Here is a 26,976-nt window from a genome sequence, read left to right as displayed (position 1 = left end):
GCTGTAAATCAGAGCCTTTGTACTCCAGAACAAGCCTATCAACCACAGGTGTGGGCTCTGCCTGGGGATCCGACAGCTCCGCACTGGAAACTGGAGAGCAGCAGCAGACTTTTGCCAAAAACACTCCGAGGGGGGGAGAAGAGTTTCCCGATCCGTGATCTTCAAGGTTTGGTGGAGTTTAGGTGATGAAAACTCATCGTCACACTGATTCTGAACAGGTTAGGGTCTTTTTAGTGCCAGTACTGAGGTGGAGTGTATTCATTATTAGCCATGTTCACATATTTCAGTTCTTCACCAAAACAAACTAATTAGTTCACAGATACATTGCCCTTAAAATGTAAAACCACGTGAACTATTTCACATTTAATCCTGGTACAACCGCAGCTCTTTAGTTGTTTTGTTGGGATTTTAAGTGATAGACAAACAAAAATTAGTTCACAATTCGTAAGGGAAAGTAGAGTCATACATTATCCTTTCCCCATAACCATCTTTTCATCAGATTGATCTGACAGTGTGTCCACACACCATGATTAAGTGTGGGGATGTTGTGTTCAAAATGACATGGAGTCTTTGTTTTCCAGTACACATTGTGTTTTGAATGAAAACCAAATCCAATTTTCTTCTTATCTGAACACATCAAAGCACCTTTTTCCACATGGACTGTGGCAAAAACACAAACCAAATACTGAAATGTTTTGCCTAAAAATCCCTAAATATATTTATTTTTCTCATTAATCTTACTATGATATTACACACTGAGTATCTCTTCAGTCTCCTTGCTAATGGAAACAGCTCTTCAGGCAACTCTTTCAGACATGCAACGATTGACACTGGTGATCAGAGGCACTTCCAAGCTTTTTATATATCAATCACTCCTTTGAGTTTTAGAACATTTTCATGTGGACTGTTTTACCCGAGGATTCATTTGCACATAAATGTTAGAGGATACATGTGCATTACTTTTCCCTTATAGTGCACATCTGCAAAACTGTGCTTATACGCTGATGGTTTCTTCCACCCCTTGACGAAATTCCTAAAGGTTAATCAGATATTTTAGAAACAAAGAAGGATCTTTGACAGTTTCTGTAATTTCGTCCATATGTCTGTGTTCCATTTAATGCAGCCAGTACACAGCCCAGATTATGAACAGCTTGACTTTTTTTATCTGCTTCTAAAGCAGCTGTGCCTCCATCCAATCTCTGCGGAGGTGAAACTTCACTCTGCACGCCGAGAGTAACGAGGGTAGGTGGGTGTTACCAGAACTGTGTGCAGCCAAGCCCCCTTTTTGGACACCGACAAGGGGGAAAATTCACTGATGAAATGTGGCACAGGCCCCGGAATGCAATTTTCAAGCTTCCACATCTGGGAGACTGATGAAACCTGGTTCCTAATTTTACAACCATGATGTCAACAAGCAGACGTGACAACTCTCCATCAGGGCAGGTGGACATTTTTATTTGGGGCTTAAGACTGTCATCTGCTAATCAACATGTTGAGGAAGTGACTGCTGTTACATAATTACTCCGGTATTCAACCTCCTTCAATGAAGTTCCGGAACAACTATGAACATCAAAACGACACAACTCAGTTGTGAGTTTTCTAAATGTTTCCTGGAAACAGACGCCTGGAGACGGCCCACAGCCTGATCTCTGATGCGGTCAGCAGGTATCCGCAGCATTTTCTGAAGGAGCAACGGACTATGGGGCATTTCATGGAACCCCCCATGCGAGCAGTGAGGAAGATGAAATTTCCTTAAAAATTTAAAGTTCAAAAGACAATGCAAGAAAGACCAGAAGGCTCAGTGAAACTTATGCAACAGCAGTCTTTGTTGAGAACAGTATCTACAAAATAATTTAGTATATTGTGATTCTTTATGGGCAAATGGGTGGGCAGACAGATGGATGGAAAAAAATACAGATGTACTAAACGTTTGATAGCAATTGAATTCTGAAGTAATTTCTACAATCTGGGATTTTTTTGCAAAATTTGCTCAATTTATTTTCAAGGAGTGTCAGAATTTACATTAATTTAAATGAATTGTGATGTTTGGAAACAGGCATGCAGGCTTCGTATTCTTGCTTCCCTCCAGCGGAAGTGGGAAGTCAGGTTTGAAATTTTCAGGTCAAACCTTAAGAGTCATTACTCAACCATCTATTTTGCACCTGTTAGTTTGCCATCAAAAAGAAACCAGACTGGAACCAGCAGTTTTAGAGTTCTCAATATTTTTTCTTTTATCTTCAGCTTCACACACTTCAGTTCAGATTACAGCATATCATGTCAGTCAAAACAAGAAGAGGGAGAATCTGCACCACCTGGCTTTTAAGGAATTGGCTTCCACCAGGACTAATTTAGAGGGGTGGAGACATTCACATTTCCAGAAAGAAAGAACAAACATTTGTACTAAACTGTATTCCTAAAAATTTTTTTACACAATTATAATTAACTCAAACAAAGCTGGAAACAAAAACAATCTGGATCCAAACAAAATCAAAAATACACCTCTCCTCCCTCTCAGACAATGGATTTTCCCAATGAGGCTGATTGAAAACACCAAGTCCTTGTCAGCACTGCTTCATGGGCCCGCTTCCATGGCAACACATGACCCGGTGACCTCAAAGAGAAGAGATGATTAAAACAAGTAAATAAATCAAGTTACATTCCCCAAACACAATACATTTATCCAAATAAATTAGAATATATAAAGTACACAAAAAACAGCACCTGTTAAGGAGGGGGTAAATCCCTCACAGCACGACTGATCATCTCTCAGAGCATCCTGGGGGATGACTGGGTGGGCATCCTGCTCTCCATGTTCCAGGGGAAGTACACCATTCATTGTGATCTCCCTACTTCAATATCTTTGAAACGCTCAAAATTTCAGATCTGGAGCTCAGTCACATGGCAGGAGCTTGGTGTAAGTGAAAAGAGGCTTCCCACTCTGCTTCTTACCTACTTACTAGAGCTTATATTCAGGTGAAAAAGTAAAGGTTGGGGTCACTTTACCCCTAACCAAAACTGTGTGCTATTGGAAAACACTCAACTCCCTCTAACCAGTGTTACTGTAACAGAGTCTAAAATCTGAATTTCTGACAATTAAGGTGTTCTGATGGGAATAAAACAATACAAAGAACAAGCATATAGATCATTACTCCTCAGAGTGTCATGATGAACTTCAACAAATTAAAACAAGATGACTAACGGCAACCTATAAAAATGCAACACAGAGGTAAATGAGTCATAGCTTATACAAACAGACAGGTGTGATGCCATAAAATCCCCCCACGGAGACAAACAGCAGCAGGACCACAAGCCAAGGCCTTCGGTGTATCAAACGATGAGCTCAGACAAAGAAAAGTGTCACATACTGAATCACTTACTGCAAACCTGCAGTTGTAAACACAAACACAAGGTTTCAGAGGACCATGCATATGTGCCCATCATTAACTCCCATTAACTCAACAGTCAGCTATCCAAACAACACCAGTGAGCATGATGTCACCAAAAGGGTTGTTTTACAGTCAGAATAAAACACTTGTTCTTTGTCATAATCTTTGAAACGCCTTCGGCTTGGCTAAATTAATGACAGCTACAATGAAATGTAAGAACAAACCTTGGTAAAAATGAGCAGATGGCAAATTATAAACTCAAAAACATACCCAATGCATAAACAACTTTAACTGTAAACTTGGAAGAAAAAAAGGAAAATGGGCTCAACGGGTCTGTAATGGCAACATGAAGTATTTTATAGGCTTTAACCGATGAGTGTTTTACTGGAGTGGAGTTAGAGTAGATATGATGCAAATTTTATCATGCTATTAATCATTCATATGAAGTAAATGTCAATGAGTTCTCTATATACACTTACTGTCTTTCAAGACATTTTAAGCCATTATTAAAAGCAATAAAGGAAATCCTAATGCGGTGCAGACACAGCCCATGCTGTCAAGCACATAGGTCTAGGGATAAGGATTTGCCTTGCAGCTGCAGGACCGAGGCACCTTGCACTATTATTGAGTTGAAAATATCCAAATTGTAAACCCATCTATCTCATAGAAACTTGGCTCAAACTGAATTATCAAAAGGACAACAATCTTAAACACAGCAGCAAGTCTACAACAAAGTGAAGGTGTTGCAATTGTCCAATCAAAGTCAAGACCTCAGCCAGACTGTTTAAATCACAACCAGACATTTCTTTGGGATCAAGAAGGTGCTTTGAAGCATGTGGCAAAAAAGTGGCAAACCAGTAAGTAGTATTTTCCCAGTGGATGAAGGTGTGATATCACCTTTTGATTTCCCTCCCATTAGAAACAAATCGATGGAAACAAACACCATTCTCCACTATTTTCACAAACAAGAGTTATGTTCAGCTTTAAAGTTACTCAACCAAGGTTCACCTTTAGCGCCCCATTTGGCTTTCCATTGGAATTAAAGAGACTGGGAAGAACAATTCTACACTTAAATTGCATCCTTATGCAGATGACTCCATGGTTTACTCACTTGGTGTTTTTTTCTGATGCAGGTAAATAGAGCTTCAAAATACTTTTCAGCTTTCACAGGGTTAATTGTGCGACTTAAAGATCTGAGTTTATGTTTTCCAGAACCAAATCTTAAATCTCAAATAAAGTAAATGTTTATACTCTCAGGAAAAAAAAAAATAAATAAAAATTAAATAAAAAATAAAACTTATTGAGTTAGTATCATCCTGCAATCTGATTATCTGATTAGATGCATTTTCTTTAAAAATGCATATTGAGCATTTAGTAATAAAAAGTCAGAGAATTAAACTGGGATTTGATTTACTCAAAGAGTCTTAAATTATCAGCCAGGAAAAAGCTTGTTTAGGCTACATTTTTGAACGCTCTTGATTGTGGTGACATTATTTTGTGCATGCACACTGCTTCTTCCACATTTTACTGTGTACCTTCTTCTCTTCTTTGAGTTCATGCTTCACAGCTTCAAACAATTGTCATGATTTACGAAAGTCAAGTTGACTTTCTGAATTTTTTTTCTGAGCTCCATAAAACTGGGGGGCGTTTGGCAGTCGTCAGGGCTCACTCAATTGCAAATTGCCTATACTTGCACAATGCCTTGACTAGTCCAGTGGACTCTAAAGTTCTTCACACTACATTCAGTCATTCACCCATTCATACACTGATGGTGATAAGCTACCCTGTAACCACAGCTGCCTTGGGGCAGACTGACACAAACGAGGTCGCAATAAAATCAGTGCCACCACCGATAGAGCCACCAGCAGGCCAGGTGGGTGAAGTGAAACAGTCAGAGCCAGAGTTTGATCTGGTTACAGGACAAATGGGTATCTCTTTAGCCACCGTCGCCAATAAAACTTTTTTTTTGTCTTTCTGTGATAGTTTGGAGTTCTTCTGAAGACTTTCTGTTCACAACCAGTGGATAGAAAGAGGGCTTTGGGATTTTATCCTCTGCTCTATCAGCTAGATAGAAGATTCTTCTTGAAGTCTTCAGGTTTTAATCAGAAAACATGATCACAGTAACTGCATGACCACAGCATCCACAGTCATCCCACCACAGACGTGTTTTATGGGATTTATAATGATGTGCATGAATGTTGTTCATTAGTAGGCAGCGGAGTTGAAGGTGGAGGAGAAGAATGTCAGATGGAAGTTTAATAATACTGATGGTGGAAACTGCAGGCTCACAGCTGCAGCTTAAAGACACTGATTAACCCTATTTCACCTGCTTTGTTCAAACTAAACACTGCTGGTCCTGTTTTAATGAGTCTGACTCAAGACTAACATACAAACAAGCACAATGGAGCTCAAATCAAAACGTCACCCATGGAGATCTGAGGTTGATCCTTATCAAGAGACAGTCAGTAGTTCTATGCCACCTTTTGTTAGTTTTCAGATTTACAGCTAAAAGTTCAGTCTTAAGATCTTAGAGGTGTTTCCAGAAGTGAGTCATCGGAGAACAGGAAATCTATAGTTGTTAACCTTTGATGTGATTATAGCCTGTTCCAAGAGTTTGTGGGCGTACTTGAGACAAATGTTACCAGATTTCACTGATGATGAATAGATACAGCACTGATATTGTCTTAGATGCATGCTTGATTAAAATAAAAAAAGGGGTCACCAAAAGTCATTATTAATGGTGGTCTTTATCTTTATCTTTGCTGAGATTTGAGCAGAAACCTTGTGGCCATCCAGTTGGAATAAGAACTGGCATCATTGCAATAGCATTGGCATAATAAAAACAAGGAGCAGAGATTTGTTTTAAAGGAAGAGTTGGAGTTCATAACAAAGAGGCGTCCCTGCACAGCGCTGTGGGGAACACCTGTAGAGAGACTATAGAGAAAGGATACATTTCCTTGCCATGACGCCCTCATGGTAGTGAAGGCTTTATTTCAAAGTGGTAGTTTGCAACTAGCACATTCCCCCACTTAAAACTTTGCTGGGGTCTCTCTCTTTGGGGTCTGAACATGTCCTTGCATGCCTGCATGGGTTTTATGCTCGTTTCGCCTGAAATACAACAAAAATGCAACCTAAATCGTTGAAGTTTATATAGCACATCTTTGTGTAGGTCCAGGCTGCAAAACAGACATTGACAGTAAAGCCCTTTTCATTACATGAACAGAACAATCTTTGGAAAAAAAACAGAGCTTGCACAGGAGCTAAGATTTAAAGGACTGACGCAGATGTTCTGGTATTGATTAAAGAGAAACTTTTGTAAACATTTTTAGTCGATTTTTAAGTCTTTAGCATGTCAGAAATATTTATATAACCTATATACAGTTATTCAAGAAGGAAAGCTACATGGCAATATCATCTGAGGATGATTGTCTTAGAGAATGTTTTTTTTCTACACATTTTGTTGGTCAAACTGGATGAAACCACAGACATTCATTGTTCAGTTGATTCTAATCAAGAAAGAAGTAAATACAGATGAAAAACATGCACAGTTTAGACATATGGAAGACTTATTTATATAAGCAAGACATTAAATAAGTTCATATTTGGTTTTGCATGGTTTACTGCGAATCAAAGCGCTGCTCCACTACTGGTTTTATTTTGGTGATTTGCTGGCACCTAGTGGAAAATAAGTTACTGCAGCTGCAAAAGGGAGGGAGGAATTTTAAATCTGAATATAAGCCAACGCCGTGCTTTAATCCATCTCAAAGCTTCTCGTTTATTGAAGCACACACACACACACAACTCATAGTCACTCAGTTTTACTACAGTCTACATTAAACATTTGATTACACAAATAAACCTATTGATTTCTCCAAGTTCTTCCTTCAAGACTTCTCTTTCACAAGTTAGTAGTGTAAACTTGTCCACCATGGAGGTGAGCTGAACAGCACCAGAGAAGCGTTTCAGTCATTGATTGACTGATTCTGTAGCAATAAACTTGGCTTTCTGTAACTTTAAAATATTTAAAGACACATTAAAAAAATAAATATCCCTTTAAGCTGCTTTGTGCAGGATGCAGACAGTTTTCATAGGTTGGGAATTAAATTTCTGAACCTTTTTGAGAACTCTAAAACACCTTTTAATTTTATTGCCTGAAAATTTACATTTCAGAAGTGGCTTTCTTTAGATGTAAAAAGCTCTGTGTGTGTTTCACGTCTCTACCGTCCCCACAGGGTCACTGCATGTCCACTTCCTTTTCCCACTGTTTCCATCGTCATGACACCCGACCATCCGGCCCTCGTCGCCCGTTTGGAGTGCGGACATTGGCTCCTTTGGGAAGCTCTGTCCAGATCCCAACACCTGTCTGACAGTCATGTTCACTCTGGAGCTTTGAATATACCTGGAACACACATCCCAATCCTCTTGAGACACCGGCTCCAGGACGCTGCCCGTCTGCAGGCCCGAGGCACAGCTGAGCTCTTCTAAAAGCGCCGCACGCTGCGGCGGAGCCGGAAGAATCCGCGGGACGGCATGATACAGCAGCCGGCTCGGTCCTGACATCAACATCACGTCTCCGCTGTGCATGAACATAGCAGTGGGGGGGTCTCGTCTGTGGGGGCCGCCCAGGAGGAAGATGGACGACTGTCCGAAACTGCGGGGAACAAAACCATGTCACTGAGAACATTCCCACAATCCTGCAGAACCTTTGAGGCAGTTTATGTTTCTTCCTCTCACCTGAGCGACAGCAAAGGACGAGAGTGATCCAGCTCTGACTCGTCCACATGGATTCCCAGTGAGGAATCTGATCGGTAGTAGTTCAGGATGGCTGCCTCTGAGTTGAATCCCGGGAAGCCACAGGCAGCTGTTATCCGCTCGGAGAGCATGTGCAGATCAGCCGGGAATGGCGTGAAACTTTTGGCACAGTAAGTCTTGGAACACATAAACAGTGGGAATATGTTAAGCTCCTGGAAATTTAAGGGAATTTTATTTTAATGTATGATTTCTGAGATTTCCTGCCAGATCTTCTAAAGTAAACTAAAAGTAGAGGCAATTTGGACAACCTTAAATATGGGAATGCAAATAGATAATATTACACTATTAAAGGTTAAGCCATCAGAAAAAAAACAAAAAAACATTTGATCAAACACTGACACTATTTTATGTATGTACAATTTTACTGATAAAAATGTTTCTCTGTCATGTGCAGGTACATTGCAACCTCACCTTAGTGTCCCAGTTGTAGTGGTATCCCAGGGTTACCCAGCGCAGCCTCTCTAGTAGAGATTTTGGTTGTCTCTTTACAGAAGCGGGAGTCCTGTGGAGAAGATTTATATACTCAGGTCAGTGCATGCTGGCTGCTTAGGGATGAGTTGCTTTAGACCAACTTTTTAGAGCGAACTCTAAAAAAATCTGGAAATTGCTTTGTCAGACTTTCCATCCATCCAAAATGGGATTCTTCAAGCATGGGCTTTCTCTTTCACTATAGCACCATCTGCTGGTGGGAAAATTCAAATAAAAAATATTTTACTTATCCCAGTGGGGATAATTGTTGGAACTCATCTAACGATCTTCAAAGAGTTATTGAAGGATCTTTAGTACTAGTTGGTATTTCAGCAAATCTAAAGAGACCTCTGACTGAAAACATTGTTGCTGTATGACAGATCCAATGGCTGTCATACAACGATAACAGCTCAATTTCCAGGTAGCAGAAGCGATATTTCACTGTAACATGTCCTGAACGACACCGTCAGTTGTTGGCAAGCACTGCTAATCCGCCCGATTTGCTTTTGCTGCGCCTCTTTAAACCTGCCTGGTCGCATTGTCAGAAAACTGACAGAGATATGTTGGAGTCAGGAATGGGATCCGAGCCCATTCTGATCCCTCTGCATCCATGAAACCTCCATTTCAACTCCTGGGGGATTTGGAGTCGCTGCTCAGGTGTTATCTGAAATTTTGAAATGCTAATCAGCTGCTCTCAGTTGTACAAACAATACCTTGTAACCACAGTTACACATCATCTGTCTGAAAGTAAGGGATGAATGTCCAAACATGCAACATCTCAATCAAAATCACTTATGAATAAAAGTCTACAAAAATAATAAAAATAAAACTCAGAACTAACATAACAAGCTGACACTATCAGCAGCAAAATTCTAGCACCCATTACTTAACAATATTTAGTGAAATAATGAAACTACTGTCTGAGCTTTTCCCACCTCAGAGCTTGCACACTCCTGGCCCAGATGTCCTGCGTGTCAGAGGGTGACATGTGCATGTCCAGGTTGCACACGTTCGGTTTCTGAGGGTATGTCTTCAAACATTGCCTAACCCAGAAAGCCTGGGAGCCCCGCAGGAAAGGATTGGAGATGAAAATAAAGCCTACAAAAGACACAGAGGACTATTAAAGTTAGTTGACCTTGTGCATTGGCTCGATGCAGAGCTTCTGGTCCACTGTAAGGCAGGAGTCCAGAAGAAACTCCTCCTTCAGAGCCACAGTGTTTTCATGTACCTGGGTATCCCTGCAGTCCGAAAGCTCTCCAGTCTCTGATGGGCTGCAAACCGACACAGGCAGCCTCTTCATCACTCACAGCAGCTGGATCCAGTTTTACTGGAACAATCTGGCCGTTTTAACACAAAAATATCAAGACATATCAAAATTACTACCACTGTTCTCTCAGCACCCAATCCTTCGAACTCTGTTTTCTGTTTTAAGGTATTCAAACTTAGCAGCATCACTTTGGAACAGTTTTTTTAACCTGTAAGGCCATCAGAATTCAGGTTTAGTCAGTTCACTCAAACATATTTGCAGATAGATCCTGCAAGAGACCTTTCCTCCCGATGCTGCTCCGCTGCTGAAGTCCGTCACTTCCCTTAAGTCTGGAGGCGGATCTCTTCTTTTATAAAACTTAAACATTTTCCTGAAAACATCCTCTCCGCTTTCTGCCACCATGGAGGCTGCCATCTTGGCCATGACGTAACTGAGTCATGTTGGATCACGTGCCTGTATACGTCAGGGGTCATAGTTGCAGGAGAAGGAGACAAGATGGCAGCCTCGGCTAAGAAAGTGTTGGAGGTGTTTGTGACTAAAATCCCCTGGACTGTAGCTGGCAGTGAGTCTTCTTCCTGTTATCAATTTTGCCGACTTGTAGCATTTTTATGAAAATTGTAAATGGAGAAAAAAAAATCTCTTTCTGGTTGCTTTTAATTGCCTGTGATGTAACACGTGAGGACAGATCGGTCAACTCAGCCTGTGGTTGACTGGTTTTAATGTGTCGGACTTTGCAATAAATTGTTTTTATTTTTTTTCCTCTGTAGCTATGTTCTTACTAGTAGTTCAGGGTACTTGTATCAATTTCCACGTCCGAAAACAAATTGTATACATATATAAAACAAAGTGAGCACTTGTCAATTTAGAAAGAAAGCCAAGTGCAGAACTTGACATCAAACCCTCACATCTGCCACCCAAGAGGAAAAGAGGGATACATTAGTCTATCGCTCGAAGATTGATCCTAAGATCAATGAGTTATAGAGTATTTCACATCATTCAAACTCTATAACTAAGTCTGACTGCAGGTAGTTTACTCACAATTCCAGCCCCATACTTAATATACTTAATAATCAACAGCTGCCAACTTTAATGGCATTGGCTATATAATAGACATCCCATTAAGTGGCGTCTCATCCTTTAAACACATTATCTTTTAACACTTATTTTCTTTTGTAAAATCGGAGAGGAAACGTCTGTCTTCAAACTGAACACTACGTAATAATAAAAAAATAAAAAATAAATAAATAAATAAAAAAGTCAGTTTAGATTTGACCAGTCCATGAATTTTAAAAACCCATTTAAATTTGGGATAATTTTAAGATTGTACCCAAGCCAGGCTTGAAAGACTTCAGACAATATTACTGTTTAAGATGAACTTGAAGTCTGGTAAACTTCAGGATGTTAAAGGATGAGTCCTGAATTCTCAACCAATCTGTTTATATTTCAGAGGAGATGAAGGAGTATTTTGGACAGTTTGGTGCAGTGAAGAGGTGCACCCTTCCATTTGTAAGTTTTCACTCCTTTGCTTTTAGTTCAGTACGGTTAAAAACAAGATGTTAAACTTTGTGCATTTTGAGATGATGAAGATAGAATTTTTTTTTTTTTTTTTTTTGTAAAAATGTGCCATTGCTTTTATGGTTTTATTTGACTGTGATGTTTGTGTTTGATCAGGACAAAGACACCGGCTTCCATAAAGGGTTCTGCTGGGTTTTATTCTCCACAGAGGAGGGACTAAACAACGCGCTGCAGAAGGACCCACATATTCTGGAAGGAGCAAAGGTAAACTATTAGACATGATTTACAGCCAATATGAATGGTTTTAGTCTCAGTATGGAAAAGAAAAAGTCCAGCCCACTTTATTTAACCAATGCTATTCTTTGGTTCCAGCTTTTTGTTCAGAGGAACAGACGTCCCTTTGAAGGACAGAAGCCCAACAAAGATGGAGACTTTGTCTGAAGCTTGGTGGTTCTGCTGAGCAGATGAGACCAAAAATGTTTTCTTTGTTGGGATACTTCATTCCTCCTGCTTTACATCTGAATAAACCATTCGGACAGAAGCATGCTCAATGTGTCTGCATGGAATCCAACGACAGGAAAGATTTCATTTTTCAGACTCGCTTGACTAATAAATTCTGTATTTATTGTGAGAAAGATTGCTCTCCATCACATACTGTCAGTTGTTTTTAATCAATAAAAATGTTTATTGCTATTTTACTTGGATTTTCTTTCATTGTCAGTGTTTCTCCATGTAATGGATGCATACATTTTCCTGGGGCAGAAAAGTTTACATTAAATCTACATTTAATCACGATCATTTGACAAAAAATATATTCCTTTTGGGGATGTGAGGCGTGCTGGTGTCAATCTCCAATGGTCAATGAAGTACACTTGGACACTGCAACCCATGTGCATATGTTGTCATATTTTATTTATTTATTTTTTTTTAAATCCAGGGGAAAAAATTACTATGCATATGGAAAATTTTATTATTTCCTTCTAAGTACAAGCTAAGATAACTAAGTATCATGAAAACTATATAAATTGACCTTAATATTGGAGAAATTTTATTAACATATTTTTAAAGAAAAATAAAATACTTAACTCGACCTTTGTTGCAAAATTCTCAGGTAAGTGAAAATTTGGATGTTGCATGAAGTGAATGCAGTATTTAATTTTTTACGTTAAATCACTGTATCTCCCTCACGTTTCACAAACATTTTAATATTTTAAGTGAATTTTGAACTTAATTTTCTTTTCTTTTTTGCATTTGATAATATGTATTCATTTGTGAACCCAACAATAAAACATTCACGCTGTCAAAATGCCATGTTTTATTTAAAATATTTGTTTTGAGAGGAATGGACAAATACTAATATTTGTCCATTAGTTTCAGTTTCAGTTTTGAAATACATTTTTTATTTGTCTTGTAACAAAATCAAGCATTTTGTTTTTCTTTTACAATAAATAAATATTTGTTGCATTTCTGAACAAATGTGAAAACAACAAACACCTGTCTAATTTGAATTAAGTAAGAACATGTTTCCTCACCTATTTTTTATTTTATTTTTTTTACATTTTTGTGTGGAAGTAATAAATTGCCCTCCTAATCTAAAAAAACATATTTGATAAGAACATTTCAAGGAATATTTCTAACACTTCTTAACAAAATTGAACATCTTATGTTTTATTTGTTATTCGAAATTATTTTGTGTTTCCAAATAAGGCATACATTTTACGTATATGTTGATATTTTTAGTATTATCTAAAGCAGTTTTGTTTTATTTTAATGACACTTTGGGTTTCCGAGCTTCATGTGAATCTATCACTGGTGTAGCGAATACGTTTTGTTGACCGAGACGCATATTAATACGTCACTAAGGTCACCAGAAATGTAGTTTAAAACTGCCGTAATCATCGTAAAAGAAAACGTAAAAATCTACTGTACTAACATAAATACCTTTGGAAAATATTTTTGTAGTTTGAGTATAGTCTTAATGCCTCAGGGTGCTATTATGACTTAATGATAAATCTGAATTAATTCCTTACCTTTTTATTTGAAACTACATTACCCAGAGTTCCTTTTCGTTCGAAAACCCGGCTAAGAGGTCGCAAATCAAACCGGTAAGTGAAGGAGAGCGATGCGCAGGCTGTGGTTGATTTTTCAGCCAAGTTGATATTCTAAGTTCAGATAGCTAAGTGTCTGTGCGTGTCTGTTTGTATGACAGATTTCTGTTTTTGTTAGCTCGCTCCGACTCTCACAGCACTCACCAAACAGTTGTTGCATAACTCAGATGTTCAAGAGGCGTTCAAGTCAACACTGCCAGCGGACTGAAACTTATTTGTGTCATTTTAAATATGGTACTTTCGTGAAGAACACAACTTAAAGATGGTGTTTGAGACCCGCTGCTAGACGGCAGTGGAGGAGCTTTTATCAGGAGTGGGATTTTACACCTGAGCCTCTCTCTTCCGACTTGGGGTGTGCCGAAGAGAAGAGTAGGTTTCACTCATGAGTACAATCTGTCATTTATCATATAAGCTCAGCTGACAGCATGCGTAAAAACACAAATCCTTTAAATGAGTAACTCTTTGAATGGGATGCAGTGAATGTATTAAAACAGTCTGGAATTAGTTCCTTAATAAGGAGGACGTATTCATGGTACATTCCATTCGGGAAGCATCTGCGTTTTTTCCCCCTCCATTATTATTATTATTATTATTAATTTTCCAATAGTTTTTGTTCAAAAACTAAAACTCACATTTAGATCTAATACGCAATACGCAGAGGACATGTTTTACTTGTCTATATTTGTGAAATTATGAAATTAAATGACCAGCAGCTAAACCACATGTTTCAGTTCCTTATAAAATCCAAGTCTTGCAGAATTTCATAAAATATTAGTTTTTAGGAGTGACATTTTCATGTGGTGTAAGTGCTTTAAGATCAGAGTGGTGGTGCAAAAAAGAAACTGATGTCTGACTTTTATTGGCATCTTCAATTTTCATTAATTCTTTCTCTGTTATCTTTACAAAAAAGATACAGTTTTCTTTTTTTATGTCTTTAAACGTGAACTAATTGGACCTCTTCTTCTACAGGTCTCCAATGGCGGGCCGGCTCCTAAAAGTCTCATCTCTGGCCACAGTAGTGTTCGCCTCCTCGGGGTTCTACCTCTACAACAGGCAGCTCGACCTCAATGACCTGAGTGTGATCCGCTTCGGACGAGCAGCATCCGCCGTAAGTTCACATCTTAAATGTTCTCACATGTATGTCTGATTTGAGTTTGATCACATCTTCTGAGAGACAGTGACTGTAGGCAGAAAAGGTTATTGCTCATTTGTTAATTTTTTGTTTGTAGGTTGGATGAGCTCTGTGAACCAGCTTTATGGAACAACAGTCATAACATAGTTTCTTTTTAGATATGTAACTATTTAAAACAAGCAGAAAAGAGCATAAATCACTTTTTTAAATGTGTGTATAAACATGCTAAAACAAGGAGAAACGTCATAAAAGACCCCATTGGACTGAAACCAAATTTGAAAAACAAATGTCTTTTTTTTTTTTTTTTACTTTTTAATAGATTGTATAGATGCTGCAGCATATCAGGAGGCAGGTTATTCCAGAGTCTAGGGCTTGCCTCTGCAAAAGCCTGATTCCCTCTGGGTTGATTCCTTTGACTGCACTAAGAACATATAGCTGGGTGATTTCAGGGCTTTTCTGGGGTTATAAAGGTCAAGGTGAATGTTTGCACTTTCAGTTGGGACATACTGAGAATAAGAAGCAGTCTTTAAGCTGAGATCTGGACTACAACATGCATTCACAACTCCAACGTGTGATATGATTTTTAGCAGAAAAATGATTAGTGTATGTGACGGTATAAGCCACTAGTGTATAGGTAAGGCATTGCATTACACATTATTGTCTTTAAGATCTTCTCATTGGGACTAAATATTTGTAAAAGGATCAAACAGCTCTGATGAGATGTAGCTTTGAAATTGGACTGTTTGCTTGGAACATAAACCTGCTTTTAGCGATGCAAAACTACTTTAACTCAACACAGATATTTTTAAAGTCTTAAACACATGTTCACCTAATCTAGAAGACCTTCTGGTTTAATGTCGCAAAAAAAGCTGCATAGAATTTCCTCACCCCTTTCTGCTTGTGTTTGCAGACAGCAGTGATCAGCTACGACTATCTGACAGCGTTCAGACATGTGGAGTACGGCACAGAGGATTACTGGACTCTCAAGTCCAAGGTAAGAATTAGTTTTTCTAGAAATTGATTAGCTTATAAAATAAGTGAAATAATCTACTTTGGTGTGGAGTCCTTTAGATGGTCTCTCTGCCTACTTATTTTCTGCCATAGCACTCAAGAAAAAAGGAATAAAACATGTAGAGCCATCTTCTGGATAAGAGTGGCAATCATCCCTGATTGGTGTATTTTTATGATTTTCTGCTCTGGACTATGACGTCTGTGATGACTCTTACTGTATCCAAGATGCTAAAGGCCACAGAGACATTTGGAATGAATGTATTTATGTATTGTGATATTGTCATTGCAACATCTACCATTAATAACCCACATCAATGTTACATTTTTTATAACAATCTAGAACTGAACTTGCTCCTACATCAGTGTTTCTCAAAAAAAAAGTATATATATATATATATATATATTTGTTCATCAGCAGTTTGCATGGTGAGTTTAACCGTCTCCTGATGAGATGCATCATTCCTGCAAGTGTTTGTCAAAAAGGTCAGCTAGGGTTATTCAGGTGAGCTCTGCAGAAACAACCTGCTCTGCTACTGCTGGTGATGGTGCAGGAACTCTGCAGTGAACCTTGAAGAGCATGGTTCAGCATGGCTGGCCACATGGATGGGACTCAAACACTCAGACAAGTGCTCCTGCCCCTCGGGCTGCGCCGGTCAAGCCCGACTGAACACGCTGATTAGAATTAATGCATGTTGCTGATTTATTCCAGGGAGGAGGCTCAGCTCCTAATTATCCTGAAGTCAAAGAGGTGAGGCTTCAGAGCTGCAGCTCATTCTTGAGTTTTTCTGCAGCAGACTCAAAGGACCACAGGTAGAGATAATAGGTCAATGACTTAATAAAGTCTGCTTCATCCTGTAAAAAAGAAAACACAAGCTTGTCTTATTTTTTTGGGGGGAAAAAACCCTTTACAAATCAACTATTTCAATCAAATTTTATTTGTATAGCACATTTCAGCGGCAAGGCATTTCAAAGTGATTTACATCATAACAAACACAAAAACACAAAGTCATGCAACATAGAATCAACAATCAAAACATTACATTAAGTCAAGTGCCCTTGTTAAATTTGTAATTGATTAGGTTTCAAATACAAATCTAAAGAGGTGGGTTTTTAGTCAAGATTTAAAGGAAGTCAGTGTTTCAGCTGTTTTACAGTTTTCTGGAAGTTTGTTCCAGATTTGTGGTACATAGAAGCTGAATGCTGCTTCTCCTCGTTTGGTTCTGGTTCTGGGGATGCAGAGCAGATCAGAGCCAGAAGACCTGAGGGGTCTGGAAGTTTGGGACAACAGCAGCAGATCTTTAATGTATTGTGATGTTAAGCCGTTCAGTGATTTATAAACTAACAACAGTATTGTAAAGTCTATTCTTTGAGCTACAGGGAGCCAGTGTTGGGACTTTAAAACTGGTGTTATGTGCTCTATCTTCCTGGTTTTAGTGAGAACGCGAGCAGCAGCGTTCTGGATCAGTCGCAGCTGTTTGATTGATTCATTAGTCAGACCTGTGAAGAAGCTGTTGCAGTAATCAATGCAACTAAAGGTAAACACATGGATGAGTTTCTCTAGATCACGCTGAGACATAAGTCCTCTAATCCTGGAGATGTTCTTCAGGTGATAGAAGGCCGACTTTGTGACTGTCTTAATGTGGCTCTGGAGGTTCAGGTCAGAGTCCATCACTACTCCCAGGTTTCGGGCCTGATCGCTGGTTTTCAGTTGTAATAACTGAAGCTGTGCATTGATTCTAGTTCGCTCCTCTTTAGGAACCAAAGATAATAACTTCAGTTTTGTTTCTGTTCAGCTGGAGAAAGTTTTGGCACATCCACACATTTATCTGTTCTAAGCATCTGTTCAGTGATTGGATGGGTTCAGAGTCACCTGGTGACATCATCATGTAGAGCTGTGTATCATCCGCATAGTTATGTTAGCTAATCTTATTTCCTGTTATAACCTGAGCCAGTGGGAGCATATAAATATTGAAAAGAAGGGGTCCTAGGATTGAACTTTGGGGTACCCCATATATGACCTTTGACCTCTCTGATGAGAAGTTTCCGATTGAAACAAAGAAATCCCCGTTCTTTATGTAAGATTCAAACCAGTTGAGCACTGGACCGGAGAGTCCGACCTAAGTCTCCAGTCGATTCAGTAAAATGTCGTGGTCAACAGTGTCAAAAGCTGCACTAAGGTCCAACAGAACTAGCACTGTGGTTCTCCCACAGTCTGTATTTATATGGATATCATTAAACACTTTGACTAGGCCAGTCTCCATGCTGTGGTGAGACCGGAAACCAGACTGGAAGGAGTCACAGCGGTTGGTTATTGTTAGGAAGTTATTTAATTGTTTAAACAGCTTTTCAGTGACTTTGCTGATGAACGGAAGGTCAGAGATCAGCCTGTAATTCTGCAGTAGTGATTTGTCCAGATTGTTCTTTTTTTTTTTTTATCAGTGGTTTGATTAGTGCTGTTTTCAAAGTCTGGGGGAAAACACCTGAAGAGAGCGATGGGTTTACTATTTGGATCAGATAATTAGCAACAACAGGCAGGACTTTCTTAAAGAAATGTGAGGGTAGGACATCCAGACAGCAGGAACTTGAGCTTAATTGACTTATAATTTATTCAAGGGTTTTATAATGAACTTGTTGAAATTAGGTAATTTTTCCTGCATTTGTTTTGTTTGGACACAGCATTGGCACTGGCTTTAGAGTGGATCTGCAGATTAATCCTTTGATTTTTTTTTTTAAATTTCCCCTGAAAAGAAGCTGGAAAACTTGTTGCAGTTTTACAGCATTAGATTGAAATTCAGGTGGTAACGTCATAGGAGGGTTTGTGAGCCTGTCAACCGTCGTAAACAAAGCTTGAGCTTGTTCATGTTTTTGTTTATGACATCTGCAAAAATAGCTTCCTTTGCATGTTTAGTGTTGAGTGATAGTTACATAGTCTTTCTTTATAGATATCATAATAAACGTGAAGTTGAGTTTTACACCATTTTTGTTCGGCCCTCCGGCAGAGTTGTCTTGTAGATCTAATTGTTTGTGCATTTCTCCACAGTTACACACTGGACATTATTTACTTAGAAATGTGATCAAAGTCAACCAAGTAAAAAAAAAAAAGATCACTAGGCATAAAATTAGGTGTCCAGTAGATGCACTGCATCTGAAAGTCTTGTAGTTTTGTTCAAAGAAAAAAAAGAAAAAGAAACACGACCTGCGGAATCCCTAATCCTTCATGAAATCATCTACTATAGTCCAGGCAGTCAATATCAAAAAGCAGGTTAAAACCATGTAAATCCTGTGTGTCAGATGAAGTCATTATGTCAGCACCCACTGACTTCTAAAATTATTTTCCTCTTTCTGACTTGTTTGACTGCATGGTTAATGAGCTGCTGTAAGTGCTCCTCCACTTCTTCCTCGTCATCCTGGCTGCATGTTCATCGCTCGGCGATGCAGCCAGCTGCTTTCAGCCTCTCCTGAAGAGCTTGATTCAAAAGCCACTTGAGCAGCCAGTCTCAGAGCCTCATCAAAGGCTTCCCTGCGCAACCCGAGGGGCCATTCACAGCCAATTAGAGAGCATCACAGAACAAGCATGCGAACACTCTGAAGTCTGCCAAATGAGAGCTGGAACATGCCTATAGAATCTCATCAGAGTCTGCTGACTAAATGACTTAGTCAAATATAGTTTAAAATCATTCCTAACCCTATTAAAACTTCTTCTGAGATGACAAAAGTTGGATTCAAACACCCTTTGGTTAGTTATTGAAAAGGTCCTCAAAATTGAGTAAGACAAGCCAAGTTTTTTGCATACCATGTTTCAAAGTGTTTTACATGATAACATAAACAATTTGCATTGCAGCGACATAAAGAAAAGTTGGACTACGGACTAAAATGTTTCAATTAATATCATGAATAGAACAGTCAGAGGGAGCTGTAAACAAATGGGTTTTTAGTGTTCATTAAAAATAACTCAGCGTTACGGCTGTTTTACATTGACTGAAGGTTTGTTCCAGGTTATTGGAGCATGAAAGCTGAATGCTGCATCTCCATGTTTGGTTCTGATTCTGAGGATCCAGAATAAATTTTGCCCAGAAGATGTGAGTTGTCTGGAAGGCTGATTCAACAGCAGCAGATCTTTAATGTTTTCTGGTGGTAAGCTGTCCAGTGATTTATAAACTAGCAAAAGTATGGCTACCGGGAGCCATTAAGGACTTTAGAATTGGGGTGATGTGCTCTTTCAGTGTAATCAATAGATTTTAAATTGTTAAAAAGTCAGGGGTTTGGAAATGCAATTTCAGAGGGTTAACGTTATCCTGCTGTGTTCAATCTAATGCCAATTTGGATAAGTCTTTGGTATCGCTGTCCTGTGAAAAAACCCATTTGTGTTCATATCCTAACTACATAATCTGTCCCTGAATGGATATTGGCCAAAATATTATATTTGGTTTGAATTTTAGCAGTTTTAAGACAAAGAAATTAAATTTATAGGGGCTTGATGAATAATAGAATCACATAAAAAGTCAACCAGCTTTTTTAGAAACACTAGTGTGAATGTAAAATAGCGAAAAGACAAAACTGTAAAAGATTTCAAATTGGTAATGGTTTTTTTCCGATTGTCTTTTTAGCCACTATTAATAGTCTACTCTAACAACTGAAATAATTTCAATTAGTGTCGCTTATATTTTTGCAAACTTGATATTTTCTTCTTTGAACTTCTCAATGCTGTGCAAAGAATTTTGGTGGGTAAAAGTGTTTTTTTTTTTTTTTTTTAATGCCTTCCAAAGTAAAACATCCCAACTGGTCTAGAACAACAAAAGTGAGCTTAATTTTGTTTTCCTGTTTTATTTCTATTTTATTATTTCTTATTTTGTTTACAGCGGTATCCTCAGGTTGCACTCCTTCCTTTATTCTTTTGTCATTCCACCTGCCCTTCAGCTCTTCATGCCAGTGAGTCAAATCAAAGACAAAACAATCAGACAGATTAAAATGCACATCAGAAGCACCATTAATGTCACAGAGTGCTGTGCGATGGAGATAGGTCTTTATCTCTGCACTGATTATGCAACCCTCTCCTGGTCCTCTTTCACTGTTGTCTCTCTCCTACTCTCTCGCTCTCCAGCTGTACAGGCTTCTATTAGCATCTCATTACAAGTCATGCCAACACATGATTGGGAAATTAAATGTAGCTTACTTAATACAAATGAATAATGCATGACTGACGACTGAGGCCTGCGGGCGAGGTTGGGAGGGGTCGTTCGCCTTGAATATAGAGATTTGAAAATACAGTAATTGAACGGCGCCTTGTTTTAAAGATAAAGCTGCTTGTTAGTTCTCTCTACTGTCCATTTTCAACAGAAGCCATCTAATTGCAAATCAAAACCCTGATGTTGCCTTGTGTTGCTTCTTTACTGCTGGTCCTATTAGCAGAATGTGTTTTGCTAAAAGCTGGATCTTCGTGTGTTTAACCTTCAGCTCCTAAAGCTTTTTATTTCTGATCAGCAACAGCCACGCTTGCTAGAGGATGGGTTCACCATAAACACCACAGCAGAGATTACAACTTCTATCATACTGCAGTAGGTGTTGCGGATTCTGTCTAATCTGTCTACTTTGTTAAATGCCAAGTCCTTCCCAAAGGAATTATATACTTACTGCATGTCTGCAGGGCAACCAAACTACATCCCAATCAGACCATTCCTTCTGGATGCTCTTCTTTTTCTGGCAAGTGAGTGCATACGAGTCATTCAGCAAAATCTTACTCATTGTTGAATTTGCACATCCAGCAAAGCCACAAGCTTTCCCCTGTAGCACACCAAAATATTACCAATTTGCCAATTTTTGACTAAAAGGGGCCTGACTTTCATACTGATCATTTTTCCTTGTTAGTCAGCAGCAGATACTAATTTCAGATGGTGTAATGTGCCCTCGGTGGTTCCTCTTTCATGTTTAACCTCAGATAAATGGTCCCACTCTACGTTGCAGCTGCTCTGCAACTGCAAAACAGGATCTAATGGCTTCATCCTAACAATGTCCCACTTGCAATGTCTAAACCTTTGTCTGAAGCAAATATGAAAGTATGCTTTTTTTATTAATATATTAGTAAGTTCTTGTGACCTTGCATTGCAGGCTACTTATTTAAGAATTTGTCAGAGATGGTATTTCAATTAGTTGAAAAACTGAGTGTAGTCTGGTTGGAGCTTCTTAACATCACATTATGATTGTCTGCTTTATTTCTTTAGACAATCTTTGATTGATTTTAACCGCTAGAAAAAAAACAAAAAAAACAAAGGCAGCAAAGGTGGGATTGTACACTTCTTATTACATAATTATCACAATTTGACTTTGAAATCTTTTGCACCACATCTTGTCAGGTTTGACTGTACCATTTTTCTTATTTCCTTTTAAACGATTCACTCTTGAAACCTTTAGCTTCTCCATCACATTTAGGGTCTGTAGGAATCAGATTTCTGATTAATTTTCTATAAGATCTTAGTTTACCCAACATCCTCCAAGTGTTTTACTTTTATGTGATGTCTAAATTTCTTCAGATAACATTGGATGGTAAAATAAATTCTTTAAATTCAATTACTGGCATTGACTAAAAATGTGGATACAATATTTTTTGTTGAAGTTTTTTCCAGGTGAAAGGAATATCCCTCTGGGTTAAACTTACATCTGTAATAATAGTGATTCTTGGTCAAAATAGATTGAAGAATACTGGTACGTCAGATGTTGGAGAAAATATTGTTTTCTTGTTTCCATGATGAACTAGTATGAACTCTAAATGCTGTGATGGCATACAAAGAGAGAGACTTTGGATTAGATTACTGAAACAAACTAAAGGCGTAAGGAGATGAAGATACACTGCAGGTGTTTAAATTCATTTTATCTGATGGAGAGAAAGGCAAAGCACGGAGCGAGATGCGATAAACTGGTGATAGTGACGTCTAATGATCTCTTTGCCTCCTCAGCTGCAGGAGGCAGAGCAGCTTCAGGCAAGCAGCCATTTTGAAGGTGGCTTTTCATGGCTGAGATGAAAAGAACAAAAACGCTGATTCACTCGACACATCTGCACAGCATTATGCAGCCTCTGTCTGAGCACCACCCAAAGGTTAAAGATAAAGCGCTGCTTTTTGCCCCCGTTACACTGAATATGTCTGAGGTTGTCACTGTGATATGAAAGAACCACCGAGGGGAAGGAAATCAGAGCCTCGGCTGATGCTGATTAGTGACTTCACCAGAGAACAACAAATCACGCTCTGTATCAGCAGCTTTTCTGATACTGAGCTCTACTGTTTTCTTTTTTTTTTTATATATTTTGCATATGTGATTTAGTCTCTTATCCACAAAATACAGACACGATTACAAATTGCTGCAGGGCTCTGCAATCATCCGCACAAGATCATCTAATCAGTGGTCGTTTATATAACCAGTCAGTCCAGATCAGGACTGTTTGTTAGTTTTTTGTTTAACATTATTATATGCAAAATTGCAGTATTAGAAGGCAGAATTTCAGATTTAAGCTGATGTTTATTTTTTAATGTAAATGCATTTGAATACTGAATGGCTGGAAATCAATTAGAAGCACTTGCAGAGAAATCAATAACAATGAAAGAAAGACACAGACCTGGTCCTTGGGAGATCTTTGAATTGGAATGTTTAAACCTCTACCCTTTCTCTTTCATGTAGTTTTCATTTGCTTTAACATGATGTTCTTTTTCAAGAACTCGTAGTAATGTTTTTCAGTGGTATGTCAAGTCTGAGCATTGGCCATTGTGCCGATAAACAAGTTTAAGAGATGTTTCAATAGTGAGCGCCTTTACTGTATGTTTTATTTGTTAAAATATCAATGCTGTCAGTAATCTTGCTTGTTCCTTTAGTTTGCTTTAGGTTATAAGAAAAGTTGTCCACATTGTGTTGTGCCCCTATTACGGTCTTTATCCCCAGGAATTGGCCAGTGATGTGAGGGGGGGTTTCTGTCTTTTATAGCTTTTGTGACTTAACATTGGTGGTGTGTCATCCATGCTGGGAGGTGCAGTTCTTTCTGTCTGTTAGTAAAATGTAAGTCCAACATTGGGATCTCCAAAAGATGAGAAGCTCGTGGCCTTTTTAGGTTATGCTTAAGCATTTTTTAAATATCAGTTTATGTCAAATTCATCATTAATTAATCTCTGTAATTTTAAAACTTAGAAAGCTTTGCAACCTATACAATTCATTTTCATTATCAATCGATGGGGACAAACCTTGAATCTCTTTCATTCAGTGGGACGATTAAGAGTTTTAGAAAACTAGCAAAGTGAAAACGGTCATGTTTTGGTTGCGGCTTGTGATTAGATTTGCTTTGGTTTGCTGAATGTGACCCCAATTCCATTTCTGATTGGTTGGTATCAGAACCAACCAATCAGTGCAATATGTGCATGTTTTACATGCACATATTGCCATTTTTATAGCACAGATAAGTATTTGTTATCTTTAGTTATTATTAAAATGCTGTGTATATATAAAAAGTAAATTAAAATAAATTTGACTTCACAACATAACCATCTATAATACGTTGACATTGGCTGTCTCTTTGAGAAACTCTTACTCTTTCCGATATGCCATCACAACAGTGCTTCTCCATTGTGTCATTTATAGATGTTAGGAGCATCGGATAAATAAGTACTTTGTATGAAAGGTTCAGCAGACGTGCAGTTCTACCAGGTGTTTGTTATCTGCTGCTGCCACTAGTCTGGTGGACCTGTGTGGAGGAGGTGTGAGGAGGGGATTCTCAGTGGGGCGGGATCTCAGCTGGGGACTGAAGCACTAAGGAGGAAATAGGCGTTGTTTTGTAGGAGCAGGGGCTTAGGGACCCCTGAAAGGCTTTCAAGGGAAATTAAAAGATTTCTCAAACAGAGAAATCTTTTTAATACCCAAGCAACACTTTGGTTATGTGTTTAATGAGGAAAAAACATTCTAACATGATTTCAAGCTCAGAAATGTAGATTTTACATAATATCCACCTCCCCTTTAATACACAAAATTGAGAATAATTAAATTCATGCTGTAAATGATCTAACAAGGTTTTCCGCTTGCCTTATTAAAGTTGTCGTCTCAGTGTAAAGAATCAGAATCACCCAGTCTTCCAATGGTTTGGGCCAGAACTGACTGCCTTTCTGCTTTGGAGCGACCTGTAGGCTGATGCAAACAGTTATCGGCAATGAAATATCAACTAAGGTTAGAAACGGGATCAGGAATGACGCAACGTTAGAAATAAATTAATAACAAAACATATGAAAATATTTGGTCAGAAATAATGTTTTTAAAAAAAAAAAAATTCTATTGTGAAAATTCTGATGTTGAAAGTTGACATATCAAGATGATTTACTTATATTTTTGTATTATAGCCATCTCTATTTGTCAATGTAAATTCTCTTGATGCCCACAACTTGTATATGTTTTAGTAGCTGAGGTCCCAGTGCTCACTAGGAGACACATGTGGGACATTGGGATGAAGGAAAAAAAAGAAGTCACGAAAATGTTATTTTTTATTAAATAATGTCAATTGTAAATTGTTATACTGATGTTGTGCAACTCTTCTTCAGACTGTTTTTTTTTTTTTTAAGACTTGGATTTAGCGTTTCGATCCTTTAGTTTAAAAAGAGTGACGTTACAGTGCAAATCTCTTGTGGTGTTGCACTCAGATGTTTCCACCAGCAGATGTCAGCAGTGACTGCATCAGTCAGGTCATTATGACGGGGAAAGGGGCTGTGCTCAGCCCTGATAAGGGTCCACCACCACTCCTGGAGCTCTAGCTCTAGTGAGGGGCAAGCTATGTAAATACGGGGTGGGGCCAGATAACTGCTGACCTTGACGTGCTCATGGCAGCAGCTTATCAGCCAAACAAGTCCGAGGCAGAAAAATCCTTGAGGGATGATTGAGAGGAGGGAGCGTTTAACATTTGCTTCCCGACTGCCTGCTGTGGTTACATCATGGCTGACAAGCTGCTCTCCAGCAGTAACAGCGGCGTAAATACTCCATTTCACTGTCGCTGTTTTTTTTTTGTTTTTTTTCGTTTTTCCTTTTTTTTTTTCTTTTTTTGTTTTGCTGTGTGCCAACCAGAGAAGACGAGCCCCGCGGCATCTGGCAGGGTGCCGCAGAAATCACACCATGTTGTGTTTTTAAAGGAGTGGCCACTGCACTGCAACATGATGTGCAGGATAATTTAATTAGGCAAATTCCCCACTCCCTTAAACCTGAACACCTCACTGTTGGATTACATATCAAGAAATGTGTTGATGAAGCTGAAATGTTTAAGATCATTAAAAAAATGGTTTGATCAAGTACATTGAGGTGAGATACATTGTTTGGACATGCTTGTTTCCATGGTGACCTAAAAAAAGTCACTAAAGTTGGCTATTCTTTAGAGATGTTGTGTTTACAATTTGTCTCTGTCATTGCTGTTTTTAGGTGAAGCCTAGACCAATTTAATCCTGTTTTTTGTTTCTAAGCAATAATTTCTTTTTTGTGTTTGCTTCATGAATGTGTTTAAAGCCAGACAGCCACAGCAGTGATGATCCCTGTTTACTGCTGTGAATAAAAATGAGGAGAAACTGAAGGAGGAGTTAAATCTCAGCCTGATGATTGGGGTTTACAGGAAATTGTTTTAAATGGGTAACAAAACAAGCTGCTGCCTGAGGTTTCGCATTTCAAGAGTTACTGGAATTCGTATGTATATGATTTGTATTCAAAATACCATTTGTAAAGGAATCCAGGATGTTGTCTGCAACATAATAAAAATATAATTCTTACTCTAACTGTAACAAAAAAAGAGGATTCTTACTCTGACCCTCATGATTTAAAGCTTAAAGGTTCAACCTTAGTTCAGCAGTGGTGTGAAAATGTTGTTGTGATGGAGCAAATTAAGACAACGGCAATATTCTAAACATAGAACAGCCAATAAGGAAATTATTTAGTTTGTGGAGGCAAATAAATTGAAAACATGTCAGTGCAACTTAGCAAGGGGAAACAAAATAATTGCCTTTGTCTCTTTTATTTGTTTCTGACATCACAGACATGTATTGTCTGAGAGTTGCAACCTTAACAAACTGTTCTCTGGGGAGATTTGCAGAAGCACACGCAGTTCCTGCTCACAACACATTCAACTAATCATAGCGCTCATTTCACAGACATCAAACACAGCTGGAAACAAAAGGTCACTGGACAGCTACATTGCAAACATCTGATAAAACTCTCATATTATTCTCATAAAATCTTCTATAATAAAATCAATTATAGAGATGTCATTCTGCCCAAGAA

The 26,976-nt window shown here is 38.5% G+C and overlaps 3 protein-coding genes across 6 annotated transcripts in view; 2 read left to right on the top strand and 1 right to left on the bottom strand.

Moving 5' to 3' along the window:
- Positions 1 to 7,136: 7,136 nt before the first annotated feature.
- On the bottom strand, positions 7,137 to 10,356 carry alkbh1 (alkB homolog 1, histone H2A dioxygenase). 2 transcript variants are annotated; one of them, XM_015010655.2, is made up of 6 exons: positions 10,213 to 10,356; positions 9,895 to 10,003; positions 9,602 to 9,764; positions 8,610 to 8,700; positions 8,121 to 8,314; positions 7,137 to 8,037 (listed from the first exon to the last, which is right to left on the bottom strand). In XM_015010655.2, exons 1-6 carry the CDS (start codon positions 10,354 to 10,356, stop codon positions 7,596 to 7,598), a joined length of 1,143 nt encoding a protein of 380 aa, XP_014866141.2. In that variant the 3' UTR covers positions 7,137 to 7,595. The 2 variants fall into 2 exon arrangements, with proteins under 2 accessions (XP_014866141.2, XP_014866151.2); XM_015010665.2 differs by having other exon boundaries at positions 10,142 to 10,274.
- A 23-nt stretch (positions 10,357 to 10,379) lies between these two features.
- Positions 10,380 to 12,146, top strand: slirp (SRA stem-loop interacting RNA binding protein). The gene is made up of 4 exons (XM_015010677.2): positions 10,380 to 10,495; positions 11,381 to 11,439; positions 11,605 to 11,712; positions 11,821 to 12,146. The coding sequence occupies exons 1-4, from the start codon at positions 10,429 to 10,431 to the stop codon at positions 11,887 to 11,889; spliced, it is 303 nt and encodes a 100-aa protein (XP_014866163.1). The 5' UTR covers positions 10,380 to 10,428; the 3' UTR covers positions 11,890 to 12,146.
- A 1,337-nt stretch (positions 12,147 to 13,483) lies between these two features.
- Positions 13,484 to 26,976, top strand: part of adck1 (aarF domain containing kinase 1) — a 39,872-nt gene continuing 26,379 nt past the window's right edge. The window contains exons 1-3 of one of the 3 annotated variants that reach the window (XM_015010642.2): positions 13,484 to 13,553; positions 14,526 to 14,664; positions 15,599 to 15,682. In XM_015010642.2, coding sequence (XP_014866128.1) covers positions 14,533 to 14,664; positions 15,599 to 15,682 — 216 coding nt within the window. In that variant the 5' untranslated portion in view covers positions 13,484 to 13,553; positions 14,526 to 14,532. The other 2 variants (XM_015010627.2, XM_015010634.2) reach the window with 2 other exon arrangements.

The sequence above is a fragment of the Poecilia mexicana genome, unplaced genomic scaffold, assembly GCF_051168715.1.
Source record: "Poecilia mexicana isolate PSO_F unplaced genomic scaffold, ASM5116871v1 scaffold_22, whole genome shotgun sequence".
NCBI classification, from domain to species: domain Eukaryota; kingdom Metazoa; phylum Chordata; class Actinopteri; order Cyprinodontiformes; family Poeciliidae; genus Poecilia; species Poecilia mexicana.
This window is presented reverse-complemented; position numbering and strand designations above follow the sequence as displayed.